This window comes from Microtus oregoni, unplaced genomic scaffold (assembly GCF_018167655.1).
Source record: "Microtus oregoni isolate MIOR12 unplaced genomic scaffold, Mior012 000012F_ref0000307, whole genome shotgun sequence".
Taxonomy (NCBI): Eukaryota; Metazoa; Chordata; class Mammalia; order Rodentia; family Cricetidae; genus Microtus; species Microtus oregoni.
In genome coordinates, this window is record NW_024543071.1 from 32,212,416 (window position 1) to 32,232,174 (window position 19,759).

At 37.5% G+C, this 19,759-nt stretch overlaps 1 protein-coding gene across 4 annotated transcripts in view; it reads left to right on the plus strand.

Moving 5' to 3' along the window:
* Rfx3 (regulatory factor X3) overlaps positions 1-19,759 on the plus strand; it is a 249,052-nt gene that overhangs the window by 205,229 nt on the left and 24,064 nt on the right. For all 4 annotated transcript variants that reach the window (XM_041661035.1, XM_041661033.1, XM_041661034.1 and 1 more), the window contains 4 exons: positions 3,169-3,266; positions 6,723-6,872; positions 12,737-12,945; positions 19,439-19,592. In XM_041661035.1, the coding sequence (XP_041516969.1) occupies positions 3,169-3,266; positions 6,723-6,872; positions 12,737-12,945; positions 19,439-19,592 (611 nt within the window). The remainder of the gene's footprint in view (positions 1-3,168; positions 3,267-6,722; positions 6,873-12,736; positions 12,946-19,438; positions 19,593-19,759) is intronic.

Sequence of the window (19,759 nt, forward strand, 5' to 3'; positions counted from 1 at the left end):
CAAGTATTATGACCCACTATGAAGTGAATGGGAACTCCACTTACCTTTTTCAGTGACCAAGTTGTAGTAAACAAAGTTTTCTCTGTAACTGTTGGTGTAAATGCCATTACACACATTGTTAGAGGATGTTGGAGCTGCCTTATACCTGGATGAGCCGTACTAGTGACCTTAAGTTTTAAAGAAATGGGACTGTTTCCAGTCTGACATTCAAAGCAATATTTTAGCTAGTGACATTGGCAGTATGTGCTTTAAATATGCCAACACAATTATTTGTTATGTTATTATGGAAAACATATAAATAGGGTTTAGTAGAAGGGAAAAGGAAGGTATTAACATTTGTATGTTTATACTTGCAAATACAAAGACACAGTGGAAAGTATAAATTCTTTTATATATTCATTACCCTAAAATAGATGCTTATACACATTTACATAGTATGCCAATCAATGTACATTGATATATGGAGGAGAAAGCAGAAACAAAAGAAATCCCACTGGCATTATCTTAACACTTGATAAATTGCTAATGTGTTCCACTCTGTCTACACCAGGCTGCCTGACTAAAACAATTGATAAAAATTGATATTGTCACAGAAATTTCACCATGTCAGTTTCTGCTGGTTTTTGTTTCAGAATTTGATCCTTTTTTTCTACTCTCCTGTTCCTTGTGCTCCAAGTGTTAATCTCTAGAGATGTTTAAAGGAAGTTGCATAGGCCAGCTCATTAGCCTATGACATCTGGCTCCCAGCATCCAGCTTCTCTCATGAGATACAAGGAGGTGGCAGGGAGGGCTTGCTTTTTCAAGAGAAGTCAACAACATCAGTACTCATTAAACAATTCTGAAGCCATATGCTTTTGTCTTAGCATCATACGGATTTAACAGGTCCCTGACTTAAATCTTGCATCAATTTGATTTACTTTAAGCCTTATAATTTTAAGTATATAATACACTTGACCTTTGTCTTTTTAAAATGTAGTTAGAAGAATAGTTTATTCTGTCAGTAGTTTTTCTCTGCATTTACCAGAAAATGGGATCATTTTATTTCTCTGAAATTACAAGATACATGAATATACTAAGCTACAAAAGAAATTTGGGGAATTCAATTTCCATTTTACAATGAGGCTCAACAATGTAATGCTTAAAATACAATGGAGATAGCTATTGCTGGGTTATGTGCTTTTTAATACTGATCTTGAGAAGGCTAAGGAGCTCCACTTTGGAATAGATTTTTAAATATCAAACCATCCATTTATGAGTCTTTAGAAGCTGTCAGAGTCAGTCTGCACAATTTCGATTTTATATGAATCCCTACAGAGAGAACAAACTTAATTTTATTTTTAAAAATTGTATTTTTTGGCTACTAGTACTTCACTCTACCATTTTCTGTCCAGATGGGATTTCTTTTTTTAGCTAAAAAGTCTGCACATCGTACTAATTTAAAGTCAGCTTGAAATGCCTATATTCTAAAATACATTCACCCGAAACATGGAAAAAGGAAATTAAGTGTGAATTATTGAATAAGATTTCAACTGGTAACACTTTAAATGGGCAACTGGGAATATAATAAAAGGTGGGCCAGAATATTACTTAGTATAAAAAAAGTAAATACCTAAACTTTTTAACATGTACAGTGTTTCCTTTTATATTATAATTTCCTTTCCATCAAGTTTTTCTAGATAAAATAGGGCATATATGAAATGCTTTAAAAATAATGTAAGAAGTTATTGGGGTCTTTTCAAATTAAATCATTATTATACTAATTATAGACCAAAATGGAAAATATAGGTTGCCAAGTTCAACCTTGAACAAAATTTTACTGAGTTTCAAGAAAGACTGTTAATTTTTTTCACTCCTTTCATTTCCATTCATGCCTGTACTCCATGATTCTAGGACATAAACAGCAGAGAGATGTGTTTCTTCCTTCTCTTTTGACCAATGTGGGATGCTTTGGAAATTTCCAGTTCAGCCTGGTTAAGAGTCTGCAGTCTCTCCCAATCAATATTTAAGCCATTTCAGCTCTACTATCCTGTTAAATACGTTTAAAAAAAAAAAGACTCAGTTGTTTTATTATTAGGTGTTAAATTTTATATCTTTCTGTAAATAACTTGAATATGCTAAATTTCCCTCTAAAACTTGTTTTAGCAAACACTAGCAAATAAAGTATCAGACCTGCCTGAGTGTAGAGAGGAAAATCCAAGACTTGGGTTCTGTTGTGTGTTCTCAAGGCAGCTGACTTAAGTAGAACTTTGGCTGGCAATATATCCCAGATCTGGGTATCTCCCAGACCCTATGGAATCTGCAGAGAGTAGTTTGTGGTACTGGTGCTTTAAACATTGTTAAACACCTGAATCTGCTCCCCACTGTGTGTAGGCCTGGGCACCACAGAGGAATTAAAAGACCATTGACTGGGAACATCCTGAGCAGACTCAGTGAGCAGCAGCTTCCTTGTAGTAGCAAAGTTAGCAATGATGACTGAAGATGTTTGTGGCCATTTCATGACCACTGTAAAGTTCTCTCGTGAGACCTGTTCCATTCCAGGCTCTAACAAGTTAGGACTGGCTGTTTCAATAATGTCAGAGAAACATGGCTGTCTGTGACGGCAATCTTATCACTGATCTTTCCAGCTCCTCCATGTGAAGTTGCAGTAGTCATCTGAAACTTTCATTCCGGCAATTATTTTTCCTCTACTTTCAGCAAAGATAAATACTCCAATTCATAGGTTCTATGGTAAAACATCAACTAGAAAAACAAAGCCTTGCACTGTATTTCATGTTAGCTAACAATGTAAAATGAGCTTTAAGTTTGAAATCAAAATGGAAAATCTTAGCCCTTGATCACAAAACTCTGTGTGATGTTTTGTCCACAGCAGAAAACCCCATAAAGTATATTCACAACTGGTATATGTTGCCATAAACAGGCAGATTTGAATGTTTTCATTTTCCCACAGGTGTCATCAGTGTCTGAGAACAAAACAGTTTTAGAAACCAAACATGTTACTTTTAGATGCTTTAAGAAATTAGAAATAACGTTTCTTTTTAATCAATAAAGATAATATAGTTTCTACTCAGTGCTATAAAAGTAGTATAAACATGTATTTTCCTTGTTCCAGCATAAAAATTAATGGCCTTAGGTATCTTTATTGTTCTGCCTTTATTTTTTATTATTTAGGTGCCTTGACCCAAGCCATTCGAAATTTTGCAAAAAGCCTTGAAGGTTGGCTTTCAAATGCCATGAACAATATACCACAGAGAATGATACAAACCAAGGTATGTCATGTCCTTCGATGGGGGAAGGCACATGTGCATGCTTGCTAAAGAAACTATCTCTTTACAACTAATTTTTTCTCATAACTGATCTTTATATATAAGTAGCACAATGTTATGCAGAACTAACATATGTATATTGTACATCAGAGCTGTTCTTCATGCCTAGAAAATCCTCGATTTCACGTTATCCCTATCTGGAATGTTAGTTTAGGTTAATCTGTGAGTATATGCCCGTGGCAAGATTGAATAGATACTATACTTTCATTCTGCTTCCAAAATTTATATTATGGGTTTTGGTAAGCAACTGTATCCACCATTAGACTCCCGCAGTATATCTTTTCCTTTGTTTTGTGTGTAGTGTGGCTCTGTTGAAGTCCTGTAGCCAGCAAGTCTCTCTAGAGCCACAATAGCTCCAGCACTTCCTATCTTGGTTTAAGCTTTGCACAGTGGAGGCTGAGACAGGAGGACCATGAGTTCAAGTCTCGCCTGGACTATGTAAGGAGCTCAAGGAGAGTCCAAGTTACTTAGTAAGAACCAGAAACTAGGAAAATAGCTCAGTGATAACATGAACAAAGCCCTGGATTCTAGTCTGAAAAATCACAAAAATAAAAGATGTCATTTGATTATGGCAGAAGAACCTTTCCAGTTTATAAAATCAGTTGTAGTCCTAATAATGCCTCTGATAGCTGACATCACTGCCCTTCTCCGTGTCATCAAAGTGAACGCCTCAACAGATTGCCTGCAACATTGGTCATTTTGCTGAATTTCAGAAATAGTCTGGCATTTGCCCTTGCAGAGAATAACTTCTGCTCTTCTGCTCTTGCTGACATGCAGTTGTGTTTCTGAGGAGCTCTCGATTATTGAGACAGTTCACCTGATTAGGGAAGAGCTTTCTAGTCAGTGGCAATAGACTAAAATACCTGTGTTCAAGTCTTACCACTTCAATGAGTTTCTGTACAACCTTACTCAAGGTACTTAAGCTCTCTAACTCACAGCATGTTGAGATGATAGTTGAACCATGTGGCATACATATGGGATACTTAGCCTGGTGCCTGGCGTGTGATATGTACTCAGCGAATATAAACCACAAAAGTGGAAAAACACTTTCTTTTCAAGGGTATATGAGTTTGCTCAAATATTTCAGGCTGTCCTAATACAGGTCACTTTTAAATGAGTCACCTTTGCAACGGCAATAAATTATTCTACTCAACCAACTGATTCTTCAGTATATGCTTCTTATGTACCCAAAAAACTCAGTATAATATGATATGTTCCTATAAATATGTTAAGACCTTTGGCATATTTTGACACTGGGGTCATATTTACTGTGTATCTAACATTTCTATGAAAACTAGATATTTAGAGTTTTTTTTATTATCTTTCATATCTTCAAACATAGGCTAACTCAATTCAGCATCTCATTGAAAAACAAATGTTCCCCTGCTAGAGGGACAGAGCTCAGGGTAGAGTCCTTGATCAGTATACAGAAGTCCTAAGTTCATTTCACTAGAGTAGTGGAGAAAAAATGAAAAGAAAACACAAGGTTTAAGGAAAAAATGTGTGGGAAAGCTGAATTTCTCTCTAAACATACAAGCAGAGTTAAGAAAACCAAGGATTAAGCATCCTGCAGTTACAATAGTGAGAACTCATCGCTCAATCTAGGTCTGAAATAGATAAGGGATCGGTGCCATAGCATCAGGAATCCTCCTTCTAAGTTTCCTCAGTGGTAGCCTTGGAAAAGGAAGAACATAGTCTGGGAGGAGTGAATCCTCTGACCACTGTTGTCTTCTGCTTCCATCTCCTAACAATGCTCCATCCGTGATTAAATCCAGCTGGAAGCTGGAGGACAAAGGAGGTGCTCCTGTCACCCCCCCCCACACACACACACACATACACACACACAGCCTTTCTGGCCAGAAAGGATGATGGACATAAAGGAAAAGGTGATTTTTGAAGGGTAAATGAACTTTTTCACTTGAAGAACTTTAAATAAAAAAAAAAAAAAAAAGGTTCTTCTACTTGCTGATCTGATAAATGTATCTGGTCATAGAAACTTTGAACTTTGTTTCACCATCCAGTCTGCCAACTTGTAAACTAAAAGTTATAACAGTGAGTCGGGATGGCGCTGATCTGAAAGTGGTTTTTGTTCGATTAACAATAATAGTTCTGTACAATTTACTTTTCCAAATAGAAAGGAATGTCCTTACTTGTCTAGTTTCTAGTTGTCCTAAAAAGGGTTGAGAGGTGGTGAAAGCAAACATTTTTCTACTTTTGTAGACAATGTAATTTTTTATTGTGGTTGAGTAATTCACTTCCAAGGCAAAAAGCTGTAGAAAATGGCCTTTAATCTAACCTAGAATTCTATGCCAACGAGACACAATCACTCCTGGCGACACCACTCTACTCCTGAGAGAACGTTGAGCACCAAAGACACTCCACTGGGAGCTTGTCTTCTTGGCAAAACTGGCCTTTGGGTTAAGAAAAGCACATACCTCAACTACTGACAAAGATACAGAATATCCATAAGTGGATAAAACAGTGTCTTATCTTGCCAAGACAGGGTAGGATAGTTCTAAGAAAGTTCCTTACCTTTAGTAATGGTATGTCAGTTATGTTAGGCCTTAGCCAAAGTTGGTTGACTCAACATTGCAAACGAGACTTTGGGTGATTGCCCAAGTAGTCAGTTGTCTCTGTCATTTTTTGCACATTTTGGATATCTCTCGTTTGTTAAGTAATATTAACTCCCTTCTCAGATCTTTGACGGAGTTAAAGATTAGATAATTGTAGTTACTCTCTACATTATTTAGACTCCTTGAGATAAAATGCCTAGCAAAACTTTTGTTATATGTTTCTTGCTCAATATTGTTTGTTATATTTATTATTTGTTACTATTGTATATAGTTGTATTTGGTTTAGTTCTGTCTTATTTAGACAAAAGGAGGAGAAACTGTAAGGGGCGTATTAACCAGGCTAGCTTAATATGAAACAGCAAATTTTAATGAAGGGATAGCTTACAACACCAGGGATCCAGCAATGAGCAGGAGATACAAAAAAGAGAGCAGCAGGGCTCACGCCTGCCAGATTTATGCATAAACATTAGCCCGAGGCGAACACGCCCCCCAATGGGCTGGGCTATCCCTACAGATTGCTGCACTCAGATGCCAAATATGTGGGAGCTTGTTGTAAATGCTGATATCAGTATACTCAAAACCAAATATTTCTTTGTTTAAGAATCTTAAATGTGCTAGGCAGTGGTAGTGCATGCCTTTAATCCCAGCACCCTGGAGGCAAAGGCAGTTGGATCTCTGTGAGTTCAAGGCCAGCCTGGTCTAAAAGAGCTAGTCCAGAACAGCTAAAACTGTTACACAGAGTAACCTTATATAATTTATAAGTCAACTATTACCAAATGAATTTAAATGTTTCTAAGGGAAGCTTGCTTTGCTTGGGTTGCTGTAGGTTGCCGCTGTAAGTGCCTTTGCCCAGACTCTGCGAAGATACACATCGCTCAATCACCTGGCCCAGGCAGCCCGTGCCGTGCTTCAGAACACTTCTCAGATCAACCAGATGCTCAGCGACCTCAATCGCGTTGACTTTGCCAATGTCCAGGTACTCTACCTCCTTGCAAATCCTGTCTTTTAAAGAATGGTGTCAGTTATTCTAAACGAGGACCATCTGATGCATGCAACAATAGAATGAGTGTTCACAATCTCCTCAGAGATGGGGTTTTACCCCCATCAGACTAAACTGAACCCTTCATCTTATGGATAAAGTCAGCTAAGGCTTATGAACTAGTAGGTAACAGAATGCATCCATGTTTGCAATGGAGTTTAAAGGATAATAAATATCAGTCACTCAAGTTATGCCAAAAATTAGACATTCTTTGTCTGTGAGAATTTGAACAACTATTAACTGCTCTGTATTTCATTTTCCCAGCTGCACCAACTACCTTAAGTTGTTTAAATAGTGATCTGTGCCCTTTCAAGCAGGTACTTCTTTTATTACAGTAACCCACCTTGAAGAGCTAAGCACCTCTATTGCAATGTACATTGCAGATACCTGAGAAAATTCTTTCACTTAAAGAATTAACTGAAGTAAGTCTGGACACCTTGGATCGAATAAAATATATATACATATATCTTTCCTAACCCTTGTTGCTCTGTACTTTACACTTAGAAATGACTAATATAAGTTCATTATTAAAGTCTAACAAGTATTTTATTTATAATACTAAAGTAACAAAGTTAGTTGTTACTATGTAAAAATGATAACACCCTGAAGTATAAGCAACAAAGTAAAAAATGCATAATTCAACAGTTAAAATTGAAAACTTTTGGAGTTAACAAGAGACTACATAAAAAAAAAATAAAACAAAACGGTACTGCAAAGAAAGTCACAAGCTCATGTCTTGTAAATGCCCTATACACAGAGGCTGTAAAGAACCACTCTGCAACCCATTAATCAAAAGCCACCTGATTTTAAAATGGCAAATAGACAAGTACCCAATAAACACATGAAAGGAGTCTCAGCATTGATCACCATGGGAACAGGAGTTAAAACCACAAGGAAATATCATTGCATGCACACTAAAATGGATATAGTTGAAGACAGAAAATACCAGCTTTGGTCTCTGGAGAACTGGAGAAACTAACACTTCATGAGCTGATGATGGGAATGGAAAGTGCCACAAACACTGGGACAGGCTGGCATCTCCCCAAAAGATAAATATAAACTCAGCATGTGACTGAGCAGCTCACTGCTTGGCACACATCCAGGAGAAAGGGAAACATGGCCACACAAGTTGACCAATCCTTGTCTAAGAGTCCTTGGGCTGGAATGTTTGGGTATTTTTGAGATTTTTTAATATTTACTAGACTTTACCAAATGAGTATCCCTAAAGTCTATACTCTAAAATGTTTCAAAATATAAAAGTTTTGAGCATTTAGCACTATGTATTCCAGATTTTGAATTTTCGGGTTAGACATCCTCGATCTGTACTTCAGTGTTCATAGCATCATTGTTAAAATTAGACAACCTAGGGGTCCTTACCTGAAAACTGAAGATAAGCTTTAATGATACACTGAACCATTGCTGAGCAGTGGAAGGAACTTCTGAAGCCTTGACTGAGCCTTGGAAATGTGTGAAGTGAAGGGAAGTTGTTACATATTTCCATTTACATGAAATGACCTAGATAGCCATTAGAGACAGAGTAGATTTCTACTGGGTAGAGCTGGGATAGTGCAGAGAATGAGAGATAACAAGTACAATGGATACAGGACTTCCTTTTGTAAAGAAGAATATTTTAAGTAGGTAATTTGTTACAGTGTGTCTGTTAAAATCATTATTTAGAAGAAATTTAACCTTCATAACATGCTTTATTATTTAAAATAATATAAAAGAGCTTGGCTCATTTATAGTAGAATAAATTAACTGTGTTCATTGTGACTTTCAAGAACTAGACTCATGTTTCTGGTAGCTAATTTTTCAGTCTCTTTCCATGTATCCATTCATCTACCTACCAACAGTCTGTATTCAAACACACATGCAATCGTATAACCTTTACAATAACAAACTCTTGGATTTATAAAATGGTCTGTGTATGTCAATAGGGTTACAATAACCCATTTAACAAAATTACTAAGCAATCAAATAACCTTCAGATCTGCACTCTAATATTTTTTCAGATCTTCATTTTGAAAAGTACCCTAAGAAAAGTTGAGGGGAAACAATCTTGAAGTTAGAATAGTAAGACAACTTCAGTTTCCTTGATAATTTCAACTCAGTAACATAAATTTTTGTAAAGAATGATCTATTTCAATTAATATCTGAAAAAAGTGTTAATTGTTCTTGTTTTAACATGTATTTATGTCTTCTCAATCCTGGCTTCATTATATTTGTATTGATCTGAATCTGTCTACAAATGAGTCCACTCTCTGGTTAGAAACATCTCTCTTGAGGACATCGCGAATGTTAGCTGTACATCTATTACTCATCTTCACACAGCAACTTTGACACTATTTGTCTTCCTACGTTGTCAGCTGTCAGTTTTGTGTCATGTGTCCATCATGACAGTTATTAGTACTGGAAACTGTATAATTAAGCATCTGTCCTCCAAAACGCCTTTCCTCTCCTCAGAAGATCATAAATACAGTTGTGAGCCATTCAGTTCACCCTGTCCTTTACTTCTCTGTACATTCTGATGAATACCAAACTAGCGCAGCTTTTACCTTTCCTGCACCTTTCTCTTCCCAGCTCTGATAGGCTTCTCTAGTGTTCCCTGCTACCCATTCCTGCTTCATGACCTTTTCCGGTCATTTGGATCTTGTTCCTGCCTCTTCTAAGATGAATCTTAGTGAGACTGACAAAAAAAGGATAAAACTCTTGCAATAAAGAAACTTTGGGCTGAAATAAGTTCCAAGTATTATTGTTAGAGTATGCTAAGACCTTGGTTGTTCCTGTCAGTATATCCATAAATCTCTTTTCACTATTTCATCTTTGTGTAAACAAATATTTTTGCATTTCAAGACATGTGTTTCTATTGCAGCTTAATGGGCTTTCTTTCTCATTTAACTGATAATCTTACAATGGTATTGTTTCTAAATGCTCTTTGTAAATGGATCTGTTTTCTCTACATAAGAATTAGATTTGGATGGTCTTATCTGATCACCTGATCATTGATTACTTGAGTTAGTTTCTTCCTTCCTTCCTTTCTTCCTTCCTTAATTTCTTTCTCTTCCTTCCTTCTTTCCTTTCTTCCTTCCTTTTTTTCTTCCTTCCTTTCTTCTTTTCTTCCTTCCTTTTTTCCTTCCTTCCTCCCTCCCTCTCTTCCTCCTTTCCTTCCTCCCTCCCTCCCTCCCTCTCCTTTCATTCCTTCTTTTCCTTCCTCAGTTCCTTTCTTCTTGTTTGTTTGTCTTTTTCTTTGTTTTACACAGCAAGGTTTCTCTGCTTTGCCCTAATTATCCTGGACACTCTCTGTAGACCAGGCTGTCTTTGACCTCAGAGATCCATCGTCTCTGCCTCCCGAATAGTGGGATTAAAAGTGTGTGCCACCACACCCAGGTGCTTGGGTTTCTTTATTGACGATACAGTCTGATTTTGAAGTTCCTTATTATGTACCTTGTTGAATATTATGTTTGTTTTCTGCTTTCTTCTTGACAATGGGACTGTTTATGGAGTCAGCCCTTGTTAGGTGAACTCTGTAGGCTGACGTATATCATAAACGGGTGTGAAGAGTGGCTTATGGAGCTGTGCTCTTATTTCTCAAATTGGGTTTTTAGTTATCTTATCTTGCCAAAAATAATTTTCACATAATGAGTTTGAAATTTTGTTAAGAAGTGAAATTCTTCTGTGTGTATCGATAAGATCCTCTTTCTAGAACCAGTGCAAACAAGAACAAACTCCTTCACAGGGAGCACAGACTCATTTGCACAACAAAGGTTCTAGACCTCTGTTGGTCTACACGGTCTGATATTTAACATTGCTATACTGTATCCAAAGAGAGGATCAAAAGTAAAAAAATAAATAAAAGCTTAGATGGGGGGGGGCACCAAAATCCTCTCCTGGTAACTATTGTAATGTTTAATTTATCTTGGTTCTCAGGGACTCTTAAGTTGATACAAAATTCCTGGGAACCATTTGAAACTATTAAAAGATTTTAACCATTATTATTATGTAAATCTATTATACAGAAATAAGTGAAAATGTGAGCAAAATGTAGTTAACAGCATAGCTAATTCAAACTTTATACTAGTAAAAGTTTAGAACAAATGTCTAGCTGTATGAAAATGATTATACATATGATAACATATTTATGCAATGAAAGAAGCTTATTAGTGAGCAATAAGTACAGCTCCATATTCATCTATCTGGAAGGGTAGACGAATTATCATTGTTAAGCAGAATATTGAGTAGAATATATAGTATTTATTATATTTATATACTTATTTTATATTAGTATAAACACAAATGACAAGACAAATCAGCATGAATAAATGATTAATGAAAATGTAAACATACAAATATGTATGTACAGATAACATGGCATATATGTGTGAAAAACTTGAAGGACATGTGTATCCATGTATTGTAGCTATCTTGGACTTCTGTCCTCACATTCTTTTCTTGTCTTTTTTTGTTTAAGTTGTAGTTTAGTCTATTTAAACTATTTCTATGTACTGTTTAAGAGATTGCATATGGAAATGAAGATAGAAGGTGATAGGCTATTATCAGCTGAGATGAGGAAGAAGCTAGGATTCCCTAGAGATTAGAGAGAGTGATGTGGGTATGGTTTGCATTTGAATTGCCCCTAAGATTAAGTGAGCCTTAAATGGGTAAAATGTAGGGTCAGCTAGAGCTGGAAGGGTGGGATTAGAGGTATATTGATTTGAAGTTTTCAATTTGAATCAGCTTGACCTTTGAGATAGCATAGAATTAAGGCTGCAGACAGTGTTTTTATGAAAATATCAATGTATTCTATGTCTTTGTATTGGAACTTTACAGACACTCCTTCAATGAAACTCATAATGAATCATACTTAAAAACTCGTAATAATTCTCATTTGTTGAATTTTGTGCTTAGGAAACTGAAGCCCTCACTGAACTAATTAACTGTTTGAACTTAGTTTGACAAATTAGGGCCTGAGCAAAAATGTATGCCTTTTGATTGTCAAGCAGTGTTTTCAAATAATTACATTTTGATCCTGAGAGATCTTTTTCTTTTAATCTTAAAATACAGCACAGCACTAGAAACATCATAAAACTTACACTGTCACTGAAAAGTAACTTTAAAGTACCTATTTTCATTGTTGTTACAAAACATGAAACTTCCCAACCAGAAGCAGAAGGGAAATTACAGTAATCAGGTTTCTTGGCAGGTAGCACGTCTACATTTTCTCAAAAGAGGTTTTGTTGTTGTTGTTGTTTTCAGTTCTGTGAATTAATTTGCATTAGTTGGTTTGCCTTGATAGCCCTGGAGATTTCTGCTCCCGATCTATAAACTCACACAGCATATGCTTCTTCCTAGTACCAGTCAGTGTTTGTTTTTGTTTTAATCTTTAGGGACCACTTTTGGCCAATTGAATCCATTTATTCCTCTGACTTACTCTAAGTCTTCTAAAATGGTTTTAAGATTTTATGTGGTGGGGTGGGGAAAACTTTGAAGCAGTGTGAAAACAGGACAATGCCTGCTGCTGGTTCTGACATCTGTCTGCCTTAAGTAACCATGCTCGTCCCTCACAAGGCCGAGCCCAAGTAGAAAACCAAATCACAGTTAAATACTGCTTCACATAATAATCAAGGAGAAAGGCTAAGCCCTGAAGATGACAAAGGCATTGTGTGCCTAAGCATTGTCCATGCTTATGATTGGTTCATGTCCCCACTAAGGCTTTCTGTGCGACACCCTGCATGTGCTCTGTGCTGACACTCCGTGAGACGCTGCTGAGTTGAACTTTCCTTTCTGTCTGTGACCTGTCCCAGGAGCAGGCTTCCTGGGTGTGCCAGTGTGACGACAACATGGTTCAGAGACTGGAAACAGACTTCAAGATGACGCTTCAGCAGCAGAGCACACTGGAGCAGTGGGCGGCATGGCTGGACAATGTGATGATGCAGGCACTGAAGCCCTATGAAGGAAGACCCAGCTTCCCAAAGGCCGCCAGGCAGTTTCTGCTCAAATGGTCTTTCTACAGGTAGCATCCCAAGCTCACTGCATTTTCTTCCTGTCTTGCAAATGTGTGTGTGCACACTGTTCACAGAAAAAAGAAACTCTGAACATGGCGAACAATGAGGGCTGATGAGACACCAAGGACAATGGCAGGGGGTTTTGATCCTACTTAATGTGCTGGCGTTGTGGGAGCCTAGCCAGTTTGGATGTTCACCTTCCTAGATATGGACGGAGGGGGGAGGACCTAGGACTTAACACAGGGCAGGGAACCCGGACTGCTCTGTGGTCTGGAGAGGGAGGGGGAGAGGAGTGGGGGGAGGGGGAGAAGGGTGGGAGGAGGGGAAGAACGGTAGGAGGAGGGGAAGGGAAATGGGAGGCTGGGAGGAGGTGGAAACTTGTTTTTTGTTTATGTTTTTTTTCTTCTTTTCGCAATAAAAAAAAAAAAGAAAAAAAAAAGAAACAGACTTGGTGGGATATCCGACTCTATGACTGTGCTGCACAGAGATTAAGCAGGAAAATTATGAAAATGAACTTTTTGTTGGGAAAGTAGACCCTCTTGCGCTCAAAGCCAAGAAATTTTCAGATAGTAATCTCTGAGAGTCCATCTAGAACAGCAGTACCTAACTTGTGGGCCACCACCCCATTGGGGGTTAAAAGACATTTTCACAGGGGTCACCTAATACCATCAGAAAACATAGGCATTTGCAATACTGTAGCAAAATTGCAGTTATGAAATAACAATAAAAATAATTTTACGGTTGGGGGTCACCACAGCTTGAGGAACTGAATTAAAGGGTCGCAGCATCAGGAAGGGTGAGAACCACTGTTCTAGGTGATGTTTTCAGAAACAATCAGAAAAGGTGTCTTGTCCTCCCTCTGCTTCTACCTTATTGAGGTGCCTTCTTGTGGGGTTATGACTACTATTTGTTTGTTCCCTTCCCATTGGCCCTCAAACTGTAGTCACTAGACTATGGCCTCACATCCACTTAGATACATTATAAAAGCATCATTAGGCCACTTCCCAAGCCTACTTGAGTCTGAATCCACAGAGGAAAGCCTAGCAGTCTGAGCTTTGAAATCCTCTGGGTAATTCCAGTTCACACTCAGAACTACATAGTTAATTTCTTAATTCTGTTAACTTTCAGAGAGCAAAATGTATCAGAGCTATATATCAGAGAGCAGAATTTATATGTTCTTTTTAACCCTTGGTTACTTCTGAGACCCACTAACTCATTCTCTTGGTAGTTAGGAGGTAGTTAGTAGTTGGGAGGATAATTGGGATCAGTCACTTTCTAGTATTTATATTGCATGGCTGGTATTGTATGGCATGGTAGTAACATGTCTTTTAGACTAAAATACTTAATATGGAAGGGAATACATGTTTTTGTAGACATAGAAGCACCTCTAAATAGAAAGGGCTTACTAATTATATGTTACATAATGGCAAATTTGGAATGAGCTGTTGGCACCAAATCTACAACAGGATCTGAAAAGAGCACGTATGAGCTGTATCAGTCAGGACTTGTGCAATATTTGAATAGGATGGAATGGTCAGGTCGATTTCCGGTATGGAATCTATGTCAGGAACCAGTTATACCTCTCAAGAAAAACATGTTTCAGGCCAAGTCAGGGGGATCACCCTGAATAAAGAAGCAAACACTTGTATTTTAACTACAGGATCAAATGCCAAAGTCAAAATTTTAAATTATCTAACTTGTCTCATGAAATAGGAGTCCATCTGTCATATAATTCAAGGCTCGAATTTGGAAATATATTTTCTTTTTTGGTGTTGGTTTTGATTTTTAGCATTTTTGAGACAGGATCTGTCTAAATAGCACTGGATTTTCTGGAACTCACTATAGAGAAGACCAAGTTGGCCTTGAGCTCACAGTGGTCAGCCTGGCTCTGCCTCCTGAATGCTGGGATTAAAAGCAAAAATAGATTTCCTTGATTGCTTGAGAGTCAATATTTTATTCATCTGAATTTTCACAGAAAATTATATAAGTGATTTGTGTGCCCATGATGAGTGGCTCAAACATCACTTATACTATCTGACTCTTTCCAAGCCTCGCATGACCAGAGCAGAGTGCCCAACCTTATATAGCAGTGAAAGGAAGATGCTCAGCCCCCTCCTGTTGTGTTGTGTTGTAGCGGCAGGCTTGCTCTCACTTCTCCCTGTGAGTTTTTTTTTCCCCTGCATTTAGTTGAAATCATTTTAGAAATAAACCCCTAGAGCCTTTGTCACCACAGAGATCTATTGCAGGAATCCTGAAAAGAAAGAAAATTACTCGCTTGTATTTCATGTTCTCTGCAGATACACAAACCCAGTAGATCATCACTTGCCTGCCCTCTGTCCTCCCTGAGTTGGGAATAATTGGCTTGTTATTATTAGACACGATTATGGTTATTATTTTCGTTTCAAAAAGATTTGAAGGCTTACAGTTCAGGGCCACAGAGGAAAGAGACATTTAAGCAGATGCATACCTCCTGCTGGTAGGCAGAGCAATATCTGAACTGCCGTTTGCTGAGGCACAAGAGCATGGTGAGTAATGAAAACTGATGCATAAATCATCAGAGAAGCAGAAGAAGAGCGCTTATGTTTTTAGCATTGTGAATGTAAATTGTAAATTTGCAAAGAATATTATAAATTTGACAGCCATATATACAGTCCCTTCGTGTTTAAAAATCAGATATTTAATCTAGTAATTTCTAAACTTGTGTTTGCACTTACCTGTCCAAACGCATAGAAACAAACTGGCAGTCTCACAGCAGTTGATTCGTTGCTGCAGACTGACCCTGCTCCATCTAGAGCCGTCTGCTACCTTAAACTAGCTTTGAATGGCTGATGTTGATTTTGGAAAACCAAGAAATGAAAAAATTATGTGGACTGTTTCTTTTCTTCTGTGCTTTGTGAATATAGCAGCGGAGTGTTCCTGCTAACTACAGGGAAGGTCATTCGATCCTTCCTGGTAGATGTGCTGGGGAAGAGGTTGATGCAATTAAACTAACTTTGCTCATTCTCTGAATTTCTTGAATTAGAATTACACTGTTCAGTGAGCTGGCATTTAGATAAATGCGGCCCCATTCCTTCAACACTTGTAGAGACAGTAGACTTGCTTTCTCAACCCCCTACAGGCGATAATACAATCTCATTGTGCAATAGGTAACAGGTGTTCTCTTCAGCTTGAACATGTTTCCTTTTGAATAAGATTAGTTTTATATTTGTATCTTTGTTAACCACTTATCATTCCCGGACTGTATTTTAGATAGCAGCTTTTTTTGGTCAACAGGGTGGATGGAGTTATAAGTGACTACTCCACCCTTGGGTCACTTTTAAAGATTACTGACTTTGAGTTCAGTGGTATTTGATGTTTAACTATTATGTTACATTGTTTTGTGTTTTTGTTGTGCGTGTATATGTAGGAAATTCTCTGCCTTGAAATTTTCCTTAGAAAAAAGAAATACTGTATCACATTCTTGTAAACTGTAAATTATTTTACAAGTGGATGATGATGTATCATTGAATTTTAGGGATTTGGCACATAAATCAAGCCATTCTTACTTTACAATAATTCATTTATACATTAGAGTTATAAACATTTAAGGTTTTTCATTGACAGAAAGAAACCATTATCTGAAACTTTTTATTGTAATGAATATACTTTTATTTCTAGTATCTATAGTAGTGTAGTGATGACCAGTTTTGTTAAGATCCCTCATATGTTAGATGCCCTGACCTTCATGGCCTATTCCTGGACACCTTACAAGAACAATGGGAGATTAAGAAAGAGAGACCAAGTAATTGAAACATGAAATGTGTGTGTGTGTGTGTGTGTGTGTGTGTGTGTGTGTGTGTGTATGGAGGAAAGGGTCTCTGGGGAGGATCGGTCTCAGGAGACATGAACATGAAGTTATCTAGGATGAGGAAACTGTGCTTAGTACTCTTTGAACATACTTTTTTTTCTTAAAGTCAATAGTTAGCCAACATCTGTACTCAGATTACAGGAAAGCCTTGCCGTTTCCCTGAGCCTGACTCAGTAAGGTCTTGCTGTTTCCCCTGAGTTGGAGACAATGCCTTGCAATTCACTCCCCTGAGCCTGAGGTATCCGCATCCTTGACATGGCCATTCCCATGTTCTGAATGCTCATTTATGCTGGAACACACTTACCCACATTATCCATAAAGCCTATATTCCAGCATCTCAGTGGATGCCTGAAACCACCAACATTACTCAACCTATGACTTAATGCCTTGTACACTTTAATGTCAGTGCTTACCGCAAGTTGTGTCTGTAACTTTTGCAGTTTGATGTATGACAGAAAACCTAGAATGGATTTCTTTTTGCTCATCTCAATTGAACAGATAGAAGATACACTCTTATCATTAGCCTCGTCTCAGAATTCAGTATTTTTCCCCCAAAGTCAACAACCTCCACCTTCTTACTAAAGGAGCCATTTTGCAGGAATTTGGTCTATTGGTTCCCCAGCATCACTGTAGTCCACTCTGGGAACTTCATAGAGCTTGGACTTGCAAAAAGATGAGCTGTGTCCTAGAGGTCAGGAACCAGAGAGTAAATTTCATCACTCTATGCAAAAGGACATGCAATTTGAAACTTGTTGATTGTTTCTGGAATTTTAATTTCACATTATTAGACTGCAGTGGCTGAAACCAAGAAAATCAAAACTGTAGATCTAGGGAACTACTATGTATTGTATCAGCTGATTCTCAGACTACCTTTTAAGCCCTAAAAATCGTTGTATGTTTGTAGGCAAGATTAAAAGGTCACCTATAACTCCACATGTAGGAGACTGAGGCAGGAAGATGGCTGGAGATTCAGTCTAAGCTACATAATGAGATGTGGACCAGCCTGGACTAGAGAATGAGGCCCTGGTTTGGTTTTCTGTATGTTTGTTTTAAGGCATACTATAAATGGACCAACTAGACATCCAAGGTTTACCTTTCCTTCTGTTTGTACAATAATTTAAAAAAGTCTTTTCCATATAATGATCTTCATTCTTTCTTTTTTCAAGACAGGGTTTCTCTGTGTAACAGCCCTAGCTGTCCTGGAACTAGCTCTTGTAGACCTGTCTTTGCCTCTGAATGCTAGGATTAAAGGCATGCACCACCACTGCCCTGCTGATTTTCATTCTTTAAATTGAAATAGCATTTTCTGTTATGTTATAAACATAATAATGATATTTGTTGTATTCTATTCTTCGTACGTTGTTTTTATATTCTTTAGTGCATTTTCCCCTTGGAATAACTGTGGAAGTTAGCTTAAAAAAATACTGCTTTCGTTTTCCCTAGAGAAAATAACCCCAGGAAAATTGTGTATTTTAGGTTAGGAATCAAATAGCATGGAGCCAGCATCAGAACCCAGAGCTTCTGTCCTCAGCTGTCACCTCATGATCTGTCACTGGCCACCGTGGATGTATGGAATCTGATGTATTTAAATCTCTGTTTTTAAAAGGTTGAAAAATGAAACAGAAAACAAAAGCAAAGCCTACTTACTATTCTTTCATTGCCTAGAATTTTATAATTAGTCGTTACAAAAATAAGGCTTTCATTTGTGACATTTTGCCTCTTCCTCCTGAGAATATAATGACAGTTTTAGTATTTATAGGCCAAAAAGCTGTAGAAAAAGGCATCTGAGTAAAAACTGGTATAAAATACACACACATAAATACATACATACATTATTCTCACTGTGAGTCACAGATTTGCATCTATAGTTGAAGTATAAAAGAAGCTTATTAGTTGATACAACTTTAGGAAAGCCACAGTTTTAGATGAACTTATTTTTATTTTTAATATAAGAGAGTTTATTGTTATTATTCTTTCAATATGGCTCATATTTGTATAATATATGCATTTAATATTCATGCTTTTTAAATTTACTCATTTCTTAATTCATATATGATTCATTTCTGTAATGAGGAAAAATAGCCTTAATTTAAATGAAATTCACCTAGAAACTGGAATCAGTAAGTTTACCTTCCAACAGAACATGCTGGAATCCCACGTAGTCACCTCCATTTAGAATGGCTGCTTCAGGGAGCTTTGCTTCGTATCTTTGTACAAAATCCTGCACAAAGTAAACTCACTGTCGTTTAGAGATGACAGAATATCTGTCATCACCAATAAGATGTTCACTTTGAGTTGATTTTCCTTATAGCAGGGACGAGTCTCCAGCCTTTCTACAGTTGTTTCTGTTCAGTTGTGATCATTTGTGAGTACAAGGGGAAGCGCAGACATTCCTATAATGATGAAAGGCCTTTTCTAATGAAGACCGCCTGGCTCTAATGAAGATCAGGGTCAAGCCTTACTGAGAATGATCTCTTTCCCACCACTGAAATGAGTTGGGCCAACTTCTTTCAACAAGGAAATTGTTTTATTGCACGTTTTATACTCTAACGCCTGTGCTTTCGTGTAGTCTTCTGACATAACAGCTTTTAAGAGTACTAACTCTAACCTTTGTCACTAATTCTGGCTTCATCTCTGCCCTTTCTCTTGGACAGCTCAATGGTAATTCGAGACTTAACCTTACGCAGTGCTGCTAGCTTTGGCTCCTTTCACCTGATCCGGCTACTCTATGATGAGTACATGTTCTACTTGGTAGAGCATCGTGTGGCTCAAGCAACAGGAGAGACACCAATAGCAGTGATGGGCGAGGTAAGAGAGGCTTCAAGGACTATGTGTTACCGTTTGATTTTTAATTACATTTCAAATTATGAATGTAAATGATTGACTAAAGCAGCACATCAGCCCCACAATGGACTGACTATGTGTTTTTAATCACAGAATTCTAAAGTTGAAGATTCAGCAGAATGCTTTGCTGC